The sequence below is a fragment of the Ahaetulla prasina genome, chromosome 18, assembly GCF_028640845.1.
Source record: "Ahaetulla prasina isolate Xishuangbanna chromosome 18, ASM2864084v1, whole genome shotgun sequence".
In the NCBI taxonomy this organism is placed as follows: domain Eukaryota; kingdom Metazoa; phylum Chordata; class Lepidosauria; order Squamata; family Colubridae; genus Ahaetulla; species Ahaetulla prasina.
The window spans coordinates 8,422,221-8,446,317 of record NC_080556.1 but is presented as its reverse complement, the minus strand read 5'-3'; the positions used below and the strand labels follow the sequence as shown (position 1 = coordinate 8,446,317).

Genomic DNA, 24,097 nt, shown 5'->3' with positions numbered 1-24,097 from the left:
CTGGGCTGCTGGAGACCCTAGACCATGTCGGGGACCGAAAGCCTGCGTTACCTTACTCCCTCGTCTTCCTGCAAGGCGAAACCAGGCCCGAGCCAAGAGGAAAGTAAGAACAGGAGCCCAAGTTCGCTTCGTTCCCGGAACAGGTTTTCTTCTTGCAGGTGAGTGTTTTGTGTTTTTTTTAAGATGGAGAAGCTGGCAACCAAGCTGTTTTTACATTTTCAACCGAAGAAAGCGCCTCGGTTTTCCCCCTTTAGTGCAGAATCCTAAAGCAAAGTTTATTTTCTTATAAGATTTCCACCCATTTGGGTAGCCTCCAACGAACCGTTTTTAATCATCTGTTTTCTTTCTTTTTTAAAAAATCATGATCTGGGTTGGGATTTTGCTCTAGAAAGCATCTTCAGTTTAAATGGGTTTTATCTCAAGTTGCCGTCTGCCAAAGAGGCGGTGGGCTTTCCTCTTCGGATGGGGTCCTTAATTGGGACCAAGATTCAAAAAAGCCTAATTAAATAATTCATTGGTCCGTCAACTGGAAGAAGACAGGAAAAAAAAAAGGCAGCAAAAATTGACGATGGATTCTGACGAAGCAGATGGGCTTTAAGAAGGGAAGCGTATAAAGATAATCGCAACTAGCCTTTTTAAAAAAAAAATACAGTAATTTTTTTAAGCAGTTGGTGAGAACTGCATTTTGAGATGGTCTGAAACCCAAACAATATAAAAAAAACTGTTTCTTCTTCTTTTTTTTAAAGTTTGGAGGTTTTGCAGCCATTAAATTCACCATTCAATGCATTTTTTCCCCTAGCTACTCTGCTAGTTCCCCTAATCCATCCATTTTATTTTCACCACCTTTCAGGAACCTGGCTTCTATCTTTCTTTCAAGCTACCAAATTCAAACTGTTTTCTAACCTCCATCGTGGGGCAAGTTGCAAACTGAAGTGCTGCTAATTCAGAATATCTATCTATCTATCTATCTATCTATCTATCTATCTATCTATCTATCTATCTATAAATGATAGATAGATAAATAGATGGATGGATGGATGGATAGAGAGAGAGAGAGGCTAGATATATAAATAGATGGGTGGATGGATGATAGAGGATAAATAAATGGATGGATGGATGGATGGATGGATAGAGAGAGGATAGATAAATAGATGGATGGATGGATAGAGAGGATAGATAGATAGATAGATAGATAGATAGATAGATAGATAGATAGATAGATAGATAGATGGATGGATGGATAGAGAGGATAGATAGATAGATAGATAGATAGATAGATAGATAGATAGATAGATAGATAGATAGATGATAGATAAATGGATGGATGGATGGATGGATGGATGGATGGACAGATAAATAGAAAGGATAGATAGATAAATGGATGGATGGATATATATATAGAGAGAGGATAGATAGATAACTAGATGGATGGATGGAGAGAGAGAGAGAGGATGGATGGATGGATGGATGGATAGAGAGAGGAGGGAGGGAGAGGGAGAGAGAGAAGGGGAGAGAGAGAGAGAGAGAGAGAATAGCTATTTCCTGGCTCTTCTTTCTATAGTTTGCAAAAAAAAAAAAGAGCATCAATTTCATATGATTTAAAGCTATCTATAATTCTAAACAGGAAGGGAAGGTGCCCTCATGAGCCATATGCAAATCAAACTCGTATGTTTATGAGCCTACGACTAATTTTTGAGCATTGTAGGAAAAAACAGAGGAAAGAACAACGAGAAAAGAACGAGTATGACCCTAGGGTGTGTATTTTTCCCTTTAAATGCCCACAATTGGAGAATTTCCCGCGTATAACTCGTATAGGGGTGTGTGGCATATATTAGTATGCCAAGCGTTACCCGCCTTCGCATGGAGCATCTAAGATGGCTGAAAGAAACAGATCAATTCACTTTTGCTACCCGCGTTCTGCAGCCCGGTCAAAATATTATGAGGAGGATCCAGGCTTCACCGCAGGAGGAAGAACAGAACGCGGGAAGCTGACTTACTTAACGGGTTTCCTTCGCCTTCCTTCCAGATGTTCTTCCCCTCCGTCGGACTGCCACGCCAGCAAGACGGTGAGACGGGTTTTGGCTCTCTGCTCCATCTCCTTGTTCGCCTTGCTGGGACACACCATTCTGGAGCTAAGCCAACTTCTGGAGTCCTGGAGGCATGTTGAGAAGGCCGTCAGCGACCTCTCTTCGTGCCGGAGTTTCTTGGCGCACTCCGTGTTCAACCGCCTTGTTGTCCAAGAAGCGCATTGGCAAGGAGGAGGAAGAGGAGGAGGAGGAGACATGGCGACGGAGAACATCTCTTGGCCGGAAGACACGCTGGAAGGCTTAGTGGCTCTCTGCGAAGAACCTTGGTGCAAGGACAACGACCCTTTCAGCTGTCCAACTTACGTCGCCTCGATCAGGGAGAAGATAAATAGTACCGAGGACACTGGGATGGCTTTCCTGCAGCTCAAAAGGGTTGAGGGAATCTTGGAGATCCTTCAGACCCTTGAGGAAGGAGATGTCCAAAAGATAAGGTCAAATCCAGCCTGGTTAGATGTGTTTTTTCTCAGACTTCTCCTGACAACCAAAGAGCTCGTGTTGCGAGCTCCAGAAATGTCCCGCTACCCTGAAGAAGTGCAAGCTTTTTGGCACCGGCTGTCTACTCTCCTTACGTCTTCTGTTTTTATCTCGGAAAGCACCCAAGAATGTTGGGCCGAACATCCTAACTTCTCCATCCTGGCCACCCATCATGAAGGACTCCGGACAGTCGCTCCTTCTTGGGGATTTCGGTCACGGTCCCCTCCTTGGATGGATGAAGTTGACGTCCTCCAGAGGTGTTTGTTTCAGAAAAGCCGGGAGCAGCTTCAGAAGAGGTCTAAGGATATCGTCTCCCTGGTTAGCCTCAAAATTAGCCTCTTGGTAGTCGCCGGCCTTATCTACCCGGCTGTCTTTTTTTCCTTCAAAGAGATGACTGAATGGATCCAGAATTATGCCCGGACCCTCAAGGAACGAACGGAGGATCTGAAAAAGGAAAGGCACCTGGCTGAAGAGCTTCTTCATCAGATGTTGCCCAAGTCCGTGGCCAAGCAGCTACGGAAACACAAGCATGTAGAGGCAGAAAATTATGAGCAGGTAAGACACCGGTTTGTCTGAAGGGATCAGACCACGTTAAGGTTCCTGGTCGATCGGCGCACAATTCTGTTGTAGAAAAATACAGGATCGGTAAGGGAGATGTGAAGCCCAAATAAAAACCCACAAATATTCCGCTGATGATGTGGGTTCTTGGGGGGTTTATACCTCAAACCCGCTTGCCCCCTCCATCCCCAATTCTGCCTAGGAAAGTATACAAAATAATGATGCTCTTCATATCTGATTGGCCCGTAATCAAAGAAGATTCAAATTGTGGCATAATTATTGATTCTTTGTGGCTCACTTTGATTTTTTTGATTTTTTTTTTGCATTTGGTTGTCGGTCCTCAGCTGTTCCTCTCACACGTAGAGAGGGACATCCCCCCCACCTTAATTAATCCCCCCCCTCTAATAAGTCTGCATTTCCTTGAGTGCTGTCACCATTACCCTAATTGGTCAATTACGGTATGTACAGCCAGAGGAGGTATAGCTTATGAGAAACCATCTGGAAATAATGGGGGAAATTAAAAACAGAACATCAAGCTACGGGCAAAATCCGGCAGGGGCAGGAGAAGATATTTAAGGTTTCTGCGATATGAGCCAGCCGTGCGCAGCAGCTGCCAAAAAAGCCAACACAGTTGTAGGCTACATGAACAGAGGGATAGAATCAAGATCATGTGAAGTGTTAATGCCGCTTTATAAGGCCTTGGTAAGGCCACACTTGGAATCCTGCACTCAGTTTTGGTCGCCAGGTTGTAAAAAAGATGTGGAGACTCTAGAAAGAGTGCAGAGAAGAGCAACAAAGAGGATTAGGGGACTGGAGGCTAAAATATATGAAGAACGGTTGCAGGAACCGGGTATGGCTAGTTTAATGAAAAGAAGGACTAGGGGAGACATGATAGCAGCCTTCCAATATCTAGGGGGTCAAACTATTGTCCAAAGCACCTGAGGGTAGAACAAGAAGCAATGGGTGGAAACTAATCAAGGAGAGAAGCAACCTGAAAACAAGGAGAAATTTCCTGACAGCGAGAACAATTAACCAATGGAACAGAAATCATGAGTGCTCCATTACTGGAGGTTTTTAAGGAGAGACTGGAGAGCCGTTTGTCTGAAATGCCCTAGGCTAGGGTCTCCTGCTTGAGCAGGGGGTTGGACTAGAAGACCTCTAAGGTCCCTCCCAGCTCTTTTATTCTGTTAAATAGTCACGCCTGTTTAGAGAGGCTAATAATAGCAATAGCAATAATAGCCCTTAGACTTATATAGTGCTTCACAGTGCTTTACAGCCCTCTCTAAGCAGTTTACAGATAAACATCAGCATATTGCTCCCGGCCCCCACACACAATCTGGGTCCTCATTTTACTGACCTCAGAAGGATGGAAGGCTGAGTCAACCTTGATCGAACTCCTGACTGTGGGCAGAGTTAGCCTGCAATACCACATTCTAACTATTGGGAAGGAAGGAAGGAAGGAAGGAAGGAAGGAAGGAAGGAAGGAAGGAGGGAGGGAGGGAGGGAGGGAGGGAGGGAGGGAGGGAGGAAGGAAGGTTGGTGAATGAGAGGAAGGAAGGAAGGAAGGAAGGAAGGAAGGAAGGTGTCAGGCTGCCTCTGATTATAACCAGGAAAGAATACACCTTGACTTCATTTGCAAATAAAGAAAAGTACTTTTACTAGTTACATCTGGGTAGCAGCAGAGCTAAATTGGATCTGAGACAAAATATGACTGACAATCTGTATCACCCTATTCCTCCCTCCTCTTTCCCAAAAGGTCATCAGGTCTGGTCCAATGCCAGCTCCTTCCCGGGGTCCCGTGGTAATCTTCTTCCGCAGGTCTCTGGTTGTCAATCATATCAGGAATGCAATGTCCGTTAGAGTTCGCGCTCAAACATTCCTGTTGAATTCAAAACATTAATCTCCCCTCCCACCTTAATTATGTCAGACCGACACTCTTAAAGGCCCCTCTCTACTTAACTTGAATCCAATAGCTATTTACATTAGAAATACAATCCCATTCTATCTAACAACTGAAATACAATCCCATGCTATCTAACAACTGAATATAAGGAGTACAAAGAGATACGAAGTTTGGAGTGGAGGCTGACAGAAGGAAGGAAAGAAAGAAGAAAGAAAAAGCAATAGCACTTAGACATATACCGCTTCACAGTTGCTTTTACAGCCCTCTCTAAGCGGTTTACAGAGCCAGCCTCTGGCCCTCTAACAATCTGGGTCCTCATTTTACCCACCTCGGAAGGATGGAAGGCTGAGTCAACCTTGCGCCAATCAGGATCGAACTGCCGGCAGTGGGCAGAGTTAGCCTGCAATGCTGCATTCTAACCACAGCGTCATCACGGCTTCTGCCTCCTCCTCTTCCTCCTCCTCCCAGGTGACCATCTTCTTTTCGGACATTGTGGGTTTCACCGCCATCGCCGCTTCGTGCACCCCGCTGCAGGTGGTGGAAATGCTCAACAACCTCTACGTGTGTTTCGACACCAGGATCGACTCCTACGACGTCTACAAGGTCAGCCCACCTTCTTCTGCCTGGGGGACAGCAAGGAAATGGTCACAGGTTTTGCTCCACCCCCGTTGGCAGAGCAGTTTAGTCTGGTCCAAGAGCGGTGGTCCCCGTAAAAGAAAAAAAAACACACCACAAAATCGTATCAAGATAGTCCTCGTCTTATGACCACAATGGTGCCCCAGATTTCCATTGCTAAGCAAGACAGTTGCTCAGTGAGTCAATTACCACCTCCCTTGGCACAGTCTTTAAATGAATCGCTGCAGTTGTTAAGTTAGTGACACGGTGCATTTAGTGAATCTGGCTTCCGCATTGACTCTGCTGGTCAGAAGTCCCAAAAGGGGGAATCACATGACGTCGGGACGCTGCGGTGTGAGTCAGTTGCCAAGCGTCCAAATTTCGAATCCTGTGACCCTGGGGAGAGCGCAACGGTTGCGAGCGTGATAAAAAAAGCGGTCATAAGTCGCTTTTTTCGGTGCCGACACGGACAGTACATCAACTGAAATGTTGTAAGTCGAGAACCGCCTGCAATGAAATCCTTAAAAAGAGGATTTTGTGCTACGAAAAATCTCCCCCCCCACCCCCCCGCACCAAAGCACTTCCAACTCCCTTAATCGGGAAGAGACAATTCTTCCCAAAATGAAATTTAGAAATCCGTAACTGAAGATGACAACGTAAGAGGCGGGATCAATAAAATGAATTTATGTTTGGAAGAACCCATCTAAGGTTGTCAGAATTGGCCCCATTTCTCTGGGGTCGTGGGAAGGTTTTTGCAAATGGGGAATAGGCTGTTCGCCCTTCCTGATTTCCAAAGGGACTTGGATTACCCCGAGGGGTACTCTCAACCGTCTGACTGGTTAGACAGGAAAAGAAACTCCTAGGATGGTGATGGCTAACCTTTTTGCCGTCGTGTTCCAAAAACGTAGGGAGCGTGGGGGGGGGGTATCTGCGCATGTGTGCCCACACCCATAATTTAATGCATCCCACCCCCTATGCATGCCCGCACCTCTGCGCTCCCCCCGTTTTATTTATTTATTTATTTATTTATTTATTTATTTATTTTTCAAATTTATATACCACCCTATCTCCCTAAGGACTCAGGGCGGTTCACAGGCAGTTAAAATACATATAAATACAGATTAAAAAACAATTAAAAAACTTATTCTATTGCCCCAAATTTAAAATAGTATAAATAATAAAAACCCCTTAAAACCCATAACTTTAAAATCTAATCCAGTTTTCGGCATACGATGGCATGGTGGGCCCGTTTTTCTCCGTCCCCAGGCTTCAGAGCCTTTCTAGGAGCCTGGGGAGGGCAAAAACGGCCTCCCCTCCTGCCGGAGGCCCTCTGGAGGCTGGAAACAGCTCGTTTCCCAATTTCCGGTGGGCTCGAAAGTCCTGAAAATCAGCTGGCCGGCACGCGCACGCGAACAAAGCGTGCACGAGCATATTCGCAAACCGGCAGGGAAAGTAAGTGAATACCACTCCTGGATGTTGGGTCTGTCTCAGGGCTTCCATTTGGCCAACTGGCCTTCCATGTTTCCCTCCCTTACATTCCCGTGGCTCCCCCTCCCCCTTTCCCGTTACCGTTGTCTGGTTGCGAGCAAAGCGAGTCGACCATGACGGGTCCCGATTTTCCTTGGGGCCACAAGGTGGAAACCATCGGGGACGCCTACATGGTGGTGAGCGGCCTGCCCGAGAGGAACGGCACCAGGCATGCCCACGAGATTGCCAAGATGGCCCTGGATCTAGTAGCTGCGGTCCGACAGGTTGCGATTCCCCACCTGCCAACTAGCAAGCTGCAGTTACGGGCCGGGATTCACACCGGTGAGCCAACCGCCGCTTTACGCCTTTGGGTGGGGTCAGTCCATTGGCCGCACACGCGTGTGTCTCTCTCAAGCTCTCTCTTTTCCACCTTTCCTGCAGGGCCCTGCGTGGCTGGCATTGTCGGGCACAAAATGCCCCGGTACTGTCTCTTTGGCGATACGGTGAACACGGCCTCTCGCATGGAGTCAAGCAGTCTACGTGAGTAAACATACCTTTAAAAAAAAAAAAATGTTTTATTGGTTTCCTATGGTTTATATTTTGTTAGCGCTTCATTAACATCGTGTCGCCTGGGTTATTTTATTTGCTTAGCAGTACAGATTACGTTCTTATTCTCCACCCTTTTTTTCCAACCACTGGTAGAATAAGTTGTAAAAAAGATGTGGAGACTCTAGAAAGAGTGCAGAGAAGAGCAACAAAGATGATTAGGGGACTGGAGGCTAAAAGATACGATGAACGGTTGCAGGAATTGGGGATGTCTCATTTAATGAAAAGAAGGATTAGGGGAGACATGATATCAATCTTCCAATATCTCAGGGGCTGCCCCAAAGAAGAGGGAGTCGACCTATTCTCCAAAGCATCTGAAGGCAGGACAAAAAACAATGGATGGAAACTTATCAAGGAGAGAAGCAACTTAGAACTACGGAGAAATTTCCTGACAGTTAGAAAAATTAACCAGTGGAACAACTTGCCTGCAGAAGTTGTGAATGCCCCAACACTGGAAATTTTTAAGAAAATGTTGGATAACCATCTGTCTGAAGTGCTGTAGGGTTTCCTGCCTGGGCAGGGGGTTGGACTAGAAGACCTCCAAGGTCCCTTCCAACTCTGTTATTATTATCATTATAAGCTCCATGTTTGATAATATTCTGTATCTTCTTTCGGTTTAATCTTCAACGCGAGTCTGTCTGTTTCTTCCTAATCTAGTATCTTCCTAATTATCTCTTCGTCTCGTGGTATTTCTTCGTTTTCCCAATATTGTGCAAATACAATCCTCGCTGCTGTTAATACATGCCATATTAAATATATATTTTGTCCATTGGCCAACTGGCCTTCCATGTTTCCCTCCCTTACATTCCCGTGGCTCCCCCTCCCCCTTTCCCGTTACCGTTGTCTGGTTGCGAGCAAAGCGAGTCGACCATGACGGGTCCCGATTTTCCTTGGGGCCACAAGGTGGAAACCATCGGGGACGCTTACATGGTGGTGAGCGGCCTGCCCGAGAGGAACGGCACCAGGCATGCCCACGAGATCGCCAAGATGGCCCTGGATCTAGTAGCTGCGGTCCGACAGGTTGCGATTCCCCACCTGCCAACTAGCAAGCTGCAGTTACGGGCCGGATTCACACCGTGAGCCAACCGCCGCTTACGCCTTTGGGTGGGGTCAGTCCATTGGCCGCACACGCGTGTGTCTTCGTTTTCCCAATATTGTGCAAATACAATCCTCGCTGCTGTTAATACATGCCATATTAAATATATATTTTGTTTATCAAATTTTTCTGGTGCTATATACCTAATAGAAAAAGCTCAGGTTTAAAATCTACATGTTTTCCTTATTACCTTTTCTAGCCACTTATGTATTTTTGCCCAATTTTTTTTTTTTTTTTTTTTTGCTTTAATGCAGGTCCGCCACATATGGGTATATGTGCCCGTTTTTTGGTTCCATTTCCAACATTTGCTAGACATGTTTTTAAACATTTTAGGTAGCTAACCTAGCAGGTGGTAAGTGCCGTCTATAAAATATTTTATATAAGTTTTCTTTATCAGACGTTGCCATTGTTAATTTATAGTTTCTTTCCCATATGTTTTGCCATTTCTCTAATTCTATATTGAATAGATATACCTTGAAGGTACCTTCAATCAAACCTATAAATCTATTTTATTTAACGTTAATAGAGCTAGGGTACCTGAAACCAGAGATCTAACTCAACGGCACTGAACCAAGTAGTCGTTTTTCACACTTACGACCGTTAACAGCATCCTCATGCTCGCAATTCATACTTACGACGGTTGCTGTGTCCCAAGGACACGTTGATCCCCTTTGGTGACCTTCTGACAAGCAAAATCAATGGGGGAAGACGGAGTCCCTTAAAAACCGTGCTACTGACTTAACAACTGCACTGGTTCGCTTAGCGAAGGAAGGACGCAACATGGGGCAAAATTCACCTGACAAATGTCTCCATCAGCAACAGAAATGTATGAGGCAGATTGCGGTCGTAAGTCGAGGACTAATTGTATTCAGCATCATGAGGACTAGAAGTTTAACTCATTTTTAAGGAAGAGACAACCACTGATGGACAAAATTCCGGGTGGTTTGGTGTCTTTTTTTAATGCAAGTCTCGGTCTTGGGGGGAATCTAAATTTATAGCAAATTATGGGCAATTGCTTGCATTTTTCTGTGTCGACGTGGAGCAGGAAGGCAGCTTTTTAAAAAAAGTATTTTTGATGATCCCTCTTTAGCCCAGAAAATTCACATCAGCTCAGCCACTTACCAGGCTCTCCTTGAAGATGATGCCTACGAAATTGAGCCCAGAGGAGAAATTGAGGTGAAGGTTTGTATTTTGGTTATTATTATTTGGGGTTCCCTTAAACAAAAAAAATGATTCTTTCTTACCGCAGGCTAACAAGTCCATCTGTCTGGGAGATGAATAGTTGCCTGCCACATCTATTCAACTTCGCCCCCTGCCTTTTATCCGCAGAGCTAGGGTGGGGCTTCATTAGCAGCGGTGGCTCTTCTGTCCCGAGGACCGGCTCATAGATTTCCACTGTTCTCCTCTCCTCTGCCTTCTGCGCATCCACGCATCAGGCACTGGACCCAGCTGTTCCTCCTCTTCCTCATAGGATAAAATAGAATAGAATTCTTTAGTGGCCAAGGGTGATTGGACACACAAGGAATTTGTCTTTGGTGCATAGGCTCTCAGTGTGCATAAAAAGAAAAGATACGTTCGTCTCAAGAATCATAAGGTGCAACACATAATGATCGTCATAGGGTACAAATAAGCAATCAAGTATATTAGGAAACAGTCAATATAAATCATAAGGATACCAGAAACAAGTTTACGTCAAACACCTTCAGACTTGGGAGCTGACAACTCTCCATCTGAGGGCTGACAGATGGCCCAGGCTCCGCCTCCATCTCTCTCTCTCTGCCAGCTCCATTCCCTCTCCCCACTCAGAGTTCTCAGGTTGCTCACCCTGATTTCCAACCAATGGTGAAATCCAAATATTTTTTACTACCGGTTCAGTGGGCGTGGCTTGGTAGGCATGGCAGGGGAAGGATATGGCAAAATCCCCATTCCCTCCCCACTCCTGGGGGAAGGATACTGCAAAATCCCCATTCCCTGCCCACTCCAGGGGAAGGATATTGCAAAATCTCCATTTCCTCCACACTCCTGGGGGAAGGATACTGCAAAATCCCCATTCCATCCCCACTCCAGGAGAAGGATACTGCAAAATCCCCATTCCCTCCCCACTCCAGGGGGAAGGATACTGCAAAATCCCCATTCCCTCCCCACTCCTGGGGGGAAGGATACTGCAAAATCCCCATTCTCTGCCCACTCCAGGGGGAAGGATACTGCAAAATCCCATTCCTCCCACTCCTGGAAGGATATTGCAAAATCCCATTCCTCCCACTCTAGGGAAGGATACTGCAAAATCCCCACTCCCACCCCACTCTTGGGCCACCCTCCCCCCCCCCAAGCCACGCCCAAAGAACCCGGTAGGATCTTAGGACCATTTCTCGCACTTACAACTGTTGCAGCGTCCAGATGATGACACGATCGAAATTCAGGCGTTCGGCAACTGGCATGTACTTACGACGGTTGCAGTATCCCTCCGTCCCTCGGAATCTCCTAACTTGTGGCTTCTCGGTTTACATTTTTAAATGCGGCTTCGTCCCAGGTGTCTCAAAACTAAGCCCATTTAGTTTTCTGCTGTGTGGGTGTGTGTTTGTGTATGTTTGGCTGAATACCTCTTTCTCCCTCTCTCTCTCCCTCTCTCTCTCTTTCTCTCCTTCCCTTTGGAGGGCAAAGGGAAAATGAAAACTTACTGGTTGCTGGGAAATAAGAACTACAGCGTCCAAAACGACAGCCTCGTTTGCCACTGGAACCCGGGGATGTCTCAGCGAAAGAAGACAGGACAAAGCTCAGCTTCCAGGCGGGAGGTAGGTCACTGAAAAACAACAACAACAAAAAAAAAACAAAGGAGAAGGGATGGGACCTTCGAGGTCATCCTGCCTGACCCCGACGAAGCCAGGACTCTACTAACCCCACTGTCTCAAATTGCCAGTCCAGGTTTTGCAGAAATGCCTCTAATGGTAACAGAGTTGGAAGGGACCTTGGGAAGGCCATCTAGTCCAACCGCCCTGCTGACGCAGGAGACCTGTACTAGGGATTCGAACTGATCGACGAGCTCAGTGTCTTAACCACTGAGCCACCTAGTCTGGCTGACTATACGCCCCCCCAGAAAGGAGGGGCTTTCTCCCCCACCCCTTTTTTTTTCTTTGGCCTGGGAGACGGGGGGAAAGGCGGAAATGGTTTGAAACTGTTAAGACACGATTCATTTTTCTCTTTCATCCCAACAGCTCAGCGCTGGTACCGAGAGGAGTCCAGGCAGCCAGAAACTCACCGTCGCTTCTCCAACACTACATCCTCCTGCTATCCACGCTCACCCGCTGGACGGCTCCCCCGCTAGATGGGAACAAGACTCCCCGGGGTCCCTAGAGAGGCTCAAGACCTTCCCCCTTCACCCAGCCAATCCCTCTCATTTCCATTCAGGTTGTGAGAAACCTTTACTGCCGGGGTGGGTGAAGGAAGATGAAGTGGGGGCGCCCAGGGAATTTTCTCATGACACCAAGGGTGAAATGCTCCCGGTTTTGACCAGATCGACCAATCCGGTAGCGATGGCGGTGGGTGGTTCGGAGAACCGGTAGCAAAAATCCCTGCCCTCCCCCATGCCCAGCTGAGCTGCATGGTCATCAGAGGTTGGTTTTTTTTTTTACTTTTAAAAGCATTTTTTCTTTGGCCGAAAAAATGCTATTAAAAATAATTTTAAAAAAGCCTCTGATGATCACGCAGCTCAGCTGGGATCGTCAGAGCTTTTTAAAAGCATTTTTTCTACAACCACTTTGGCCAAAAAGGTTCTATTAAAAAAATGCTTTTAAAAGGCTCTGACAATCCCAGCTGAGTTGCCTGATCGTCAGAGGCTTTTTTTTCTTTAAGGCAAAAAATGCTTTTAAAGAAAAGAAAAGCCTCTGATGATCACGCAGCTCAGCTGGGATCGTCAGAGCTTTTTAAAAGCATTTTTTCTACAACCACTTTGGCCAAGAGGTTGTAAAAAATGCTTTTAGAAGAAAAGAAAAGCCTCTGACGATCAACTGAGTTCCCTGATCGTCAGAGGCTTTTTTTTTCTTTTAAAGACAAAAAAAATGCTTTTAAAAGAAAACAAAAACCTCTGATGATCAGGCAACTCAGCTGGGATCGTTGGAGCCTTTTAAAAGCATTTTTTTACAACCTCTTCGGCCGAAGAGGTTGTAGGAAAAATGCTTTTAAAAGTAAAAAAAAAAAAAAAGTTGGCCACGCTCACCCAGTCACATTCCCTCCCCCCCCAACCAAGCCACGTCCACAGAACTGGTAGTAACAAATTTTGCATTTCACCACTGCATGACACCCACAATTTTTAAGTTCTCTCTCAAGATCAGAAGGCAGCCTGCGCTTAGGCAGGGCGACCACGAGGGGTCAGCCAAGGCCCAGCTGTCACGGCCTCGCCAGGGTTATTTTAAACCGCTGCACTGGATTTATTTTTAAGGCTGTTGGAAAATATCTGAGCCGGGCAGGGAGACGCTTGCAAGCAAAATATTTATTTGGGGTATTTTTGGGAGGGGAATTGGGGATGACGTGCCCTTGTGGTTTGGTGAATCTGAACGACTCTAGATTAGGAGGAACCGCGAGAATCGCCAGCCAAAACTTCTATGCACAAAATGGCATAGAAAACTTTCCCTGGTTTCTCCTGCCTTGGGCAGGGGGCTGGACTAGAAGACCTCCAGGGTCCCTTCCAGCTCTAGGACTTTATTTCTATTCTATTCTATTCGTTCTATTCTGTATCCTATTCTGTTCTGCTTGAATCTAGTCTAGTCTAATCTGTTGTTCTGTTCTGTTCATTGTGTTCTATCGTATTCGAATTCTGCTTTAATTCTATACTTATTCTAGTCTATTCTGTTCTACTCTAATCTAGTCTATTTTTCATTCTATTCTATTCTATTCTATTCTATTCTATTCTATTCTATTCTATTCTATTCTATTCTATTCTATTCTATTCTATTCTATTCTATTCCTAATTCTTATTTTTAATTCTATTCTATTATATTCCTAATTATTCCTAATTCTTAATTCTATTCTATTCCTATTTCTTCTTCTTAATTCTTAACTCTATTCTATTCTATTCTATTCTATTCTATTCTATTCCATTCCATTCCATTCCATTCCATTCCTGATTCTTATTCTTAATTCTCTGTTCTGTTCTGTTCTGTTCTATTTTTATTTTTATTTTTTATTTATTTTTATTTATTTTATTTTGTCACAACATCATATAAAAAGATTATATAGTATATAAACATATATATGAGTAAATATTAGGAGGTATAAGCATATATATATATAGGAAGAAGAAAAGAAAAACAATAGGACAGGAACGGTAGGCACGTTTGTGCGCTTATGCACGCCCCTTATGGTCCTCTTAGGAATGGGGTGAGGTCAATAGTAGAAAGTTTTTGGTTAAAGCTTTTAGGATTATGGGAAGAGACCACAGAGTCAGGTAAAGTATTCCAAGCACTGATGATTCTGTTACAGAAGTCGTATTTTCTGCAATCTAGATTAAAGCGGTTAACATTAAGTTTAAATCTGTTGGTTGCTCTTGTATTATTGCAATTAAAGCTGAAGTAGTCTTTAATAGGAAGGACATTACAATTTCTGTTCCTAATTCTTATTCCTAATTCTTAATTCTATTCTATTCCATTCCATTCCATTCCATTCCATTCCATTCCATTCCATTCCATTCCATTCCATTCCTAATTCTTATTCTTAATTCTCTATTCTATTCTATTCTATTCCTAATTCTTATTCTTAATTCTATTCTATTCTATTCTATTCCTAATTCCTGTTCTTAATTCTATTCTATTCTTTTCCTAATTCTTATTCTTAATTCTTAATTCTATTTTATTCCTAATTCTTAGTCTTAATTCTCTATTCTATTCTATTCTATTCTATTCTATTTCTTAATTCTATTCTATTCCTAATTCTTCTTCTTAATTCTTAACCCTATTCTATTCTATTCTATTCTATTCTATTCTATTCCTAATTCTTATTCTTAATTCTCTATTCTATTTTATTCCTAATTCCTAATTCTATTCTATTCCTGATTCTTCTTCTTAATTCTTAACTCTATTCTATTCTATTTCATTTCATTCCACTTCATTTCTCTTTCTCTTTCTAAAGCTAACTCCGCCATCCCTGGTCCCTCCTTGTTCTTTCTTTATGGTTTTTAACTTCTTCATGCTGGCTGGGGAATTCCGGGAGTCGCAGCCCACACATCTTAAAAGTGGACAAAACTGAATCTCTAAGGAGATTCTCCGTCCTCCAGGTTAGGGTTTTCCCAAAGGTGCATTTTTTTCCAAGAGGCCACTGGACTTTCTTCTTCTTTTTTCTTCTGAAGGCGTTTCGCTTCTCCTCCAAGAAGCTTCTTCAGCTCCGACCGGATGGTGGGGAAGGGAAGGATTGATATTCCTTGCAGACAGCTGGTCATCGGCATCCTTTTTAGAGAGCCGGTCGAGGCCGCTTGGAAGTTTATCCTTGCATAAAAGGATACAAATGACCCGCTGTCTACAAGGAATATAAATCCTTCCCTTCCCCACCATCCAGTCAGAGCCGAAGAAGCTCCTGGGATGAGAAGCGAAACGTCTTCAAAGAAAAACAAAGAAAGTCCAGTTGCCTCTTAGGAAAAAAGAAAAAAAGCACCTTTTGGATCAACAACAAAGTTGAAACCCACGGATGTAGATTGTGGGCAAAGGCTCTGCGTTAGACGATTGCACCCGGTGCCTGAAATCAGCCACAACCCAGGAATCTGCAGAAGTCTCCAAGCCCTACAAGGGCCAAACATGGGAAGAACTGAAATATCTCGTCCCATCCTTGTGTCAGGTGATGCTGCCACAGGGACAGGTCCCGTGGTGGGGCTTCTGCGGGGAAGGCCTGGATGATGAGTCCGTCCGTCCGTCCAGTCTGCGTGTGAGCCCAGGCACGTCCGCTTGAACCTGGGCCAGACATAGCCGGCGGGAAGCTGCAAAATAAAACGCCCAGGATTGGAATCTGTCAACCGAAGGGGCTGCTTCCCTAATTTGGAGGTTTGTGGACTATCTGACATACAGGCAGAAATCTCTTCTAGCCCGATCTTCTCCACCTTTCACGTCCCGCAAAAAAACAGGAGAGCCAGAAGAGATAGAGAGGTCTGCAGCTGTGCCGTCAAATTAAAACCGGCTTTAAAGGGGAACAGACAACCGAGCCGAGAGGAAGAAGTGGATCGAATTGGTGAAGCTAACTAAAACCTCCCACCTCTGCTCGCCTTTCGATAGTTGAATTTCGTGCCTCAGATTGGATCCTGTAGTGGCCCGAGCGCTCTGCCAGCGAAAACAGGGCCCCGAGCTCTGTTTTCGGCTGCGACGGCCTCCTGCAACCCTTTGCCAGCAAAAACGGAGCTCTGGAGGCCCGCCCGCACCGCTCCGGAGGTCCGTTTTTGCTGCCAGAGGCCCCGCGGGCCTGTCCTTCGCTGTTTCCAGAGTGGTTCCGCAGGCCAGATCTAAGCAATCCGAAGCAGAGTCAAGGCCCAGGTACTGGCCCCCAGGTCTTGAGTTTGACATCCCTGCCATAGACCCGTGATGGTGAACCTATGGCACGGGTGCCACACGGGGCACATGGAGCCATATCGGTGGGCACGCGAGCGTTACCCTAGCTCAGCTCCGGTGCGCATGTGCGTGCTGGCCAGCTGAGTTTCAGGCCTTCCAAGCCCACCGGAAGTCGGGAAACAGGCTGTTTCTGGCCTCCGGAGTGCCTCCGGGTGGGGCGAGGCCGTTTTCGTCCTCCCCAGGCTCTTAGAAAGGCTCTTGAGCCTGGCGAAAAACAGACCTACTGGGCCCACTATGCCAACGTGTGTCAAAAGTGGGGGTCGTGCATGGGGGTCGCACACATATGTGTGGGTGGGCAGGGCACATTGAATTATGGGTTTGAGCACACTCACGCGGCCCCTCCACACTCCCCACACTTTTGGCACACAACAGCAAAAAGATTAGCCATCATGCCCTACACCATTCCAGACAAATGGCTGTCCAATCTCTTTTTAAAAACCTCCAGTGTTGGAGCATTTACAACTTCTGGAGGCAAGTTGTTCCACGGATTAATTGTTCTATCTGTCAGGAAACTTCTCCTTAGTTCCAGGTTGCTTCTCTCCTTGATTAGTTTCCACCCATTGTTTCTTGCCTTGCCTTCAGGTGCTTTGGAGAATAGGGTATTTTATATACATCATATTTGGAAAACACATACATATGTATGCATACAACACATACATATGCATGTATTTACGCATACATATGTATTTATGTATGTATGTATTTTTTTAACAGGCTGGGTCAGGGACTTTGTGTTATATGTTGGAATTATTCGCCATGCACGGAATCCATGGAGCGTGTGCTATTTTTCCTAGCTTTGCTTTACTTTGGATTTTAATTTTTCTGGGCCAGTTTTTCTGTCCGCGGATAGAGATGGCGAGCAACGGGAGGGAGGGCCCCTATTTACTGGAGAGAGATAGGTTGTATCATGACCAAGTCTATTCTAAGAAGGTGTCGGCTTGTTTCTGCAGAGAGGTGGCTAAATATAGAGGGCCCCCCCCCACCCTTGGTGGCTTTAAAGACACCTTGGAGAGACACCCCCCCCCCAACCCCAAAACAGTCGTGGAAAGGGACTCTCATCGGTCAGGAATGTGCCCCAGGAAATGCTTATATGGCCCCTGACAGACTTGTTATGGGCCAACAGGGACAGCTAAAGAAAAAGAAATAGGAATAGAAGAAAGGAAGGAAGGAAGGAAGGAAGGAAGGAAGGACAGAAGGAAAGAAAGAAGGAAGGAAGAGAAAAGAAGGAAGGAAAGAAGGAAAGAAGGAAGAAAGGAAGGAAGGAAGGAAGGAAGGAAGGAAGGAAGGAAAAGGAAGGAAGGAAGAAGGAAAGGAAGAAAGGAAGAAAGAAAGAAAGAAAAAGGAAAGAAGATAGAAAGAAAGAAAGAGAAAGGAAGGAAGGAAGAGAAAGAAGGAAGGAAGAAAGAAAGGAAGAAAGAAAGAAAGAGGAAGGAAGGAAAGAAGGAAGAGAAAGAAATAGGAAGGAAGGAAGGAAGAAAAGGAGACAAATAAAGGAAGGAAGGAAGGAAAGAAAGAAAGAAAATAGACCAAAGAAAGGAAGAGAGAAAGGAAGAAAGAAAGAGGAAGAAAGAAAGGAAGGAAGAAAAAGAAAGAAAGAGAAAGAAAGAATGAGAAAGAAAGAAGAAAGAGAGAGAAAGAGAGAGAGAGGGGGGGGGGAGGACAGAGTTGGAATGCAGTCAAACTACTGTGTACCGGCAGGCGGCAAAGCGTTGTGCCAGGTGTGAGATTGGCATGTCAACTGGACAAGCTCTTAGTTCAGCCAGATAGTAGAAACCAGCAAGATAGCCGGGGAAGTTGGCTGGCGGGTGAGCAGGAACGCCAAGCTGAGCGCGAAAACACGCCGTTCCCGCATTATTTGGCCCGGGAGGACAGAAGGAAAAGCATGGAAGAATCCTGAACGATTATGCGGGTGTACAGAAAAATGATCGACTTGAATGGGGATCAGAGGGTATTCAGCCGGTTCGAGCGAACCTGTAGCGGCGATTGCAGGTGGGCCGGCCCACGCGCGCTGTCATAATGCCACCCTACTTAGCCACATTTTCGAGGTCGGGTGCATGCGCGGAAGGCGCACGCACGCACGAGCGAACAAAACACATGCGCGGAAGGCCGGGCGCATGCGCAGAAGGCGCGGGGGTGGCAAACCAGTAATAATAATAATAATAATAATAATAATTTAATTTTTATACCGCCCTTCTCCCGAAGGACTCAGGGCGGTGAACAGGCAGATAAAAATAATACAATACATTACAATAAAAACACTATTTAAAAAACTTATTCAATATAGCCTAAATTTAAAATACAATACAAAATAAAAAATAAACCCCAATAAAATCCATGTTTAAAAACCCTATTTAAGCCAGTGGTAAGAATATAATGGGGATGCACCCGCTAGGCCACGGATGGACGTTGACCTCCACACGGCAGAAGGCTGCCGAGGTTGCCCTCACCTTGGCGGGCATGATCCCAGGCTGCCAGGGTAGAATTGAGGTGGGGCAGGAGGGGTTTAAAAATCCCAAAACCGGAATCCTGTGAAGCTCAGCAAAGAGATGGGTGCGAATTACGGTCTGCAGACCCACCCGTGAATGCAAAACCCATCTTCGAAAGTAGAGGGAGTCATTTCCTAAGCCCACCGCCTAACCCTAACCCTGCCAGCAAAGAGACAAACACAGCTGGATGCGATACATCCATATTAAACCCTCCGAGTCCGGAGAGCATCTCCATTCTTGGTGCAAACCAAAGGACTCTGCCACTCCCCCCGGCTTTTTCAGGATGAGGGGGTGTTAAATCAGTGACTTCCTCACATTCTCACACCTCAACACCGGACCGGAATGCAACGTTATCCCTGGTGTGTGTGTGTGTGGTGTGTGAGATCACCAGACAATCCTCACTGCAGGGAAGCTAAACAGCCAACCATGCCCGGCATTCCAAAACTTTGGAAAACCTGCGAATGGTTCGGAGAAGAAGTCGGGTAGCGTCAGCACAAAGAGGACGGAATGAATCTTGCTTTCTCCTCTGGACAGGTGTGCAGTTCTGCACAGCCAAGAAAATGGCCAGCTGGGGAAACGTGCTTTCAAAATTCCTAAGCTGCATTAACAGAGGGATTCAATCAAGATCAATAATCTATAAAGCCTTGGTAAGACCACACCTAGAATCCTGCTTCCAGTTTTGGTCACCACACTATTAAAAAGATGTTGAGACTCTAGAAAACGTGCAGAGGAGAGCAACTAAGAGGATTAGGGACTGGAGGCTAAAACCAGAGGGGGGCCCAGTGCGGAAATCCAATTTTTTTTTTACTACCAGTTCTGTGGGCGTGGCTTGGTGGATGTGGCAGGGGGAGGATACTGCCAAATCCCCACTCCTGGGGGAAGGATATTGCAAAATCCCCATTCCCACCCCACTCTGGGGCCAGCCAGAGGTGGTATTTGCCCGTTCTCCAAACTACTCAAAATTTCCGCTACCGGTTCTCCAAAACCTGTCAGAACCCTCACCCACAGGTTGCAACTACCGGTTTGTCCGAACCGGACTGAACCAGCTGAATCCCACCACTGGCTAAAATATACAATGAAAGGTTACAGAAACTGGGCCTGGCTAGTCTAGTGAAGAAAAGGATCAGGAGACAGGATAGCATCTTTCAATATTTGAGAGGCTGCCATAGAGAGGAGGGGGTCAAGGTGTTTTCCAAAGCACCTGAAGGCCGGACAAAGAACAATGGATGGAAACTGAACAAGGAGAGATTCAACCTGGAAATAAGGAGGAATTTTCTGACAATGAGAACAATCAACCCATGGAACAGAAGTTGCCTTCGGAAGTTGTGGGAGCTTCATCACTGAAGCTTTCAAAAAGAGACTGGACTGCCATCTGTCAGGAATTGTCTCGTGTTTGGGCAGGGGGCTGGACTAGATGTCCTCCAAGGTCCCTTCCAATTCTGTTAATCTATTCTGTTCTGACTACCTATATTTCAACTGGCTGGATAGATGATAACCTACCCTTTGTGAACGCAAAACCTTGCAGGCCTCTCCTGGCATTTTTAAGTAGAGTAGAATAGAATAACAGAGTTGGAAGGGACCTTGGAGGTCTTCTAGTCCAACCCCCTGTTTAGGCAGAAAACCCTGTACCATTTCAGGCAAATGGTTGTCCAAGGCCAGACTTGGAATCTTGCATCCAATTTTGGTCGCCGCGACGTAAAAAAGATGTTGAGACTCTAGAAAGAGTGCAGAGAAGAGCAACAAAGACGATTAGGGGACTGGAGGCTAAAAGATACAAAGAACAGTTGCAGGAACTCGGTATGTCTCGTTTAATGAAAAGAAGGACTAGGGGAGACATGATAGCAGTGTTCCAATCTCTCAGGGGCTGCCCCAAAGAAGAGGGAGTCAAGCTATTCTCCAAAGCACCTGAGGGTAGAACAAGAAGCAACGGGTGGAAACTAATCAAGGAGAGAAGCAACTTAGAACTAAGGAGAAATTTCCTGACGATTAGAACAATCAATAAGTGGAACAACTTGCCTCCAGAAGTTGTGAATGCTCCAAAACTGGAAATTTTTAAGAAAATGTTGGATAGCCATTTGTCTGAAGTGGGTGTAGGGTTTCCTGTCTGGGCAGGGGGTTGGACTAGAAGACCTCCAAGGTCCCTTCCAACTCTGTGATGATGATGATGAGTATATATTATTCTTTTTTTTCTAATCTCAAGCCATTCATACCATTTGTTCCAAACCATACAGTCATCTGTCTCTCCAAACTTTGGTGGCCGCAGGGTCGTTCTGGAAATAAGAGGGGGTGGGCGGGGGGGTGGGGAAGCATCAAACCCCAGAAGTGCGAACAATGGGATGACAGCTAGACTTATCGGCTACCCTCGCTCAAGACTCCGAGCCTGCAGCCCAGAGGACGGCTTATCGAGAGCTTCCAAAGTGTGAGGTTTCAAAACTCCGGCTTCTAATCAGCAGTGATGACAAGTCAGTGTTCTGACATCTACACACACCAACACACACACACACACACACACAGAGAGAGAGAGAGAGATGCTGCTCCAGTCCTGCAGCACACAAGCACATCGCTACTTCCAGGAAGTGGGTTTTTTTTTTAGGGGGGGGGACTCTCTGTCTAGGTCACCCAGCCTCTTTTTCAATAGAAGAAGAGTTTGGCAAACGGGATTTGGGAGGGTGGCTTCGGTGGTTGGGTCCCTGGGGAAAGGCAGGCGGTTGAAAATCCTTTAATCGGAGCCCTTCCAATTTAGGACAGCTGGATCTCCGTTGCAGTCCCTTCCTGGCAAAGCAGCTGGCTTAAGTGGGAGACATCAAAACATCAAACACCAAAAACATCATTAAAAAAGGACAACAAAGAATGTTCTTTCTGCGCCAACTCAGTAAGCTCAAACTGCCCAAGGAGCTGCTGATTCAGTTCTATAGAGGAATTATTGAGTCTGTCATTTGCACCTCTATAACTGTCTGGTTTGGTTCTGCAACCCAACAAGAAAAACACAGACTTCAGAGGATAATTAGAACTGCAGAAAAAATAATTGCTACCAACCTGCCTTCCATTGAGGACCTGTATACTGCACGAATCAAGAAGAGGGCCGTGAAAATATTTGCAGATCCCTCGCATCCTGGACATAAACTGTTTCAACTCCTACCCTCAAAACGACGCTACAGAGCACTGCACACCAGAACAACTAGACACAAGAACAGTTTTTTCCCGAAGGCCATCACTCTGCTAAACAAATAATTCCATCAACACTGTCAGACTATTTACTGAATCTGCACTACTATTAATCGTTTCATAGTTCCCATCACCAATCTCTTTCCACTTATGACTGTATGACTATAACTTGTTGCTGGCAATCCTTATGATTTATATTGATATATTGACCATCAATTGTGTTGTAAATGTTGTACCTTGATGAACGTATCTTTTCTTTTATGTACACCGAGAGCATATGCACCAAGACAAATTCCTTGTGTGTCCAATCACACTTGGCCAATAAAATTCTGTTCTATTCTATTCTATTCTATTCTTTGCAAACAAAGATTCGAGTTTTTAAAAAATGAATCCAGAAAAAAATATTGGCAAAAGAATCTAAGAAGATCTCTCCCTTTCCTCTCTCTCTCTCTCTCTCTCTCTCATATCTATCTATATCATCTAATCTCTCTCTCATCTCTCTCTCTCATATCTATCTATCTACTAATCTCTCTCTCTCTCTCTCATATCTATCCATCCATCCTACCTACCTACCTACCTACCTACCTACCTATCATCTAATCTCTCTCTCATATGTATCTATCTATATCATCTAATCTCTCTCTCATATCTATCTATCTATTAATCTCTCTTACTAATCGCTCTCCTATCTATCTATCTATCTATCTATCTATCTATCTATCTATTCCTATCTATATCGCTCTATCCCTATCTATCTATCTATCTATCTATCTATCTATCTATCTATCTATCTATCTATCTATCTATCATCTAATCTCTCTCTCTCTCATATCTATCCATCCATCCATCCATCCATCCATCCATCCATCCATCCATCCATCCATTCTATCTATCTATTCCTATCTATCCCTATCTCTCTATCTCTCTCTCTCTCTCTATCTATCTATCTATCTATCTATCTATCATCTAATCTCTCTCTCTCATATCCATCCATCCATCCATCCATCCATCCATCCATCCATCCATCCATCCATCCATTCTATCTACCTACCTACCTACCTACCTACCTACCTAATCATCTAATCTCTCTCATATCTATCTATATCTATCATCTAATCTCTCTTTCCTATCTATCTATCTATCTATCTACCTATCTATCATCTATCTATCTAGATAATCTACCTACCTACCTATCTACCTACCCTATCTTCCTATCTATCTATCTATCTATCTATCTATCTATCTATCTATCTATCTATCTATCTATCTATCTATCTAATATCTCTCTGTATATATATCTGTCCATCCATCCATACGTTGCCAAATCCTAACTACAGGTGGATCTTGAGTTACGATCCCAAATTGAACCCAAAATTTACGTTGCTAAGTGAAACATTTTTAAAGTAAGTTTGCCCCATTTTACAACTTTTCTTGACACCGTTGTTAAGGGAATCATTGCCTTTGTTAAGCTAGTAACCCGGTTGTTAAGTGAATCTGGTCTCCCCATTGACCTTGCTTGTCAGAAGGTCACCATAGGGGATCATGTGACACACACACACCCCCGGGACACTGCGACCGTCATAAATAGGAACCAGTTGCCGAGCGTCTGAACCTGGATCACATGACCAACTGGGATGCTGCCATGGTCGTAAGTGTGGAAAATGGTCCCAAGTCCCTTTTTTTTCAGTGCGGTTGTAACTTTGAACGGTCACTAAACGAACCATTGTGAGTTGATTCAGATTCAGTTAACAACTGGGTTACTAATTTAACAAGTGTAAAAAGGATGTAGAGACTCTAGAAAGAGTGCAGAGAAGAGCAACCAAGAGGATTAAGGGGACTGGAGGCTAAAGCATATGAAGAACAGTTGCAGGAACTGGGTATGTCTCATTTAATGAAAAGAAGGACTAGGGGAGACATGATAGCAGGGTTCCAATATCTCAGGGGTTGCCCCAAAGAAGAGGGAGTCAAGCTATTCTCCAAAGCACCTGAAGGCAGGACAAGAAGCAATAGAATAGAATAGAATAGAATAGAATAGAATAGAATAGAATAGAATAGAATAG

The 24,097-nt window shown here is 45.0% G+C and overlaps 1 protein-coding gene across 1 annotated transcript; it reads left to right on the top strand.

The window, feature by feature from the left end:
• Positions 1-24: 24 nt before the first annotated feature.
• On the top strand, positions 25-15,736 carry LOC131187219 (uncharacterized). Its single transcript, XM_058161459.1, has 9 exons — positions 25-158; positions 2,027-3,116; positions 5,491-5,625; positions 7,272-7,446; positions 7,546-7,644; positions 9,897-9,988; positions 11,461-11,598; positions 12,019-12,330; positions 15,485-15,736. The coding sequence occupies exons 1-9, from the start codon at positions 25-27 to the stop codon at positions 15,734-15,736; spliced, it is 2,427 nt and encodes an 808-aa protein (XP_058017442.1).
• Positions 15,737-24,097: the final 8,361 nt, after the last annotated feature.

What these genes read in the sequence shown, in the direction of transcription:
- LOC131187219 (XM_058161459.1), top strand. Translation starts at nt 25, where the DNA reads ATGTCGGGGACCGAAAGCCTGCGTTACCTTACTCCCTCGTCTTCCTGC. An exon ending in ACGGGCCGGGATTCACACCG is followed by an intron (nt 7,447 to 7,545) that starts GTGAGCCAACCG and finishes CCTTTCCTGCAG; the next exon opens with GGCCCTGCGTGGCTGGCATT. An exon ending in GAGGAGAAATTGAGGTGAAG is followed by an intron (nt 9,989 to 11,460) that starts GTTTGTATTTTG and finishes TTCCCTTTGGAG; the next exon opens with GGCAAAGGGAAAATGAAAAC.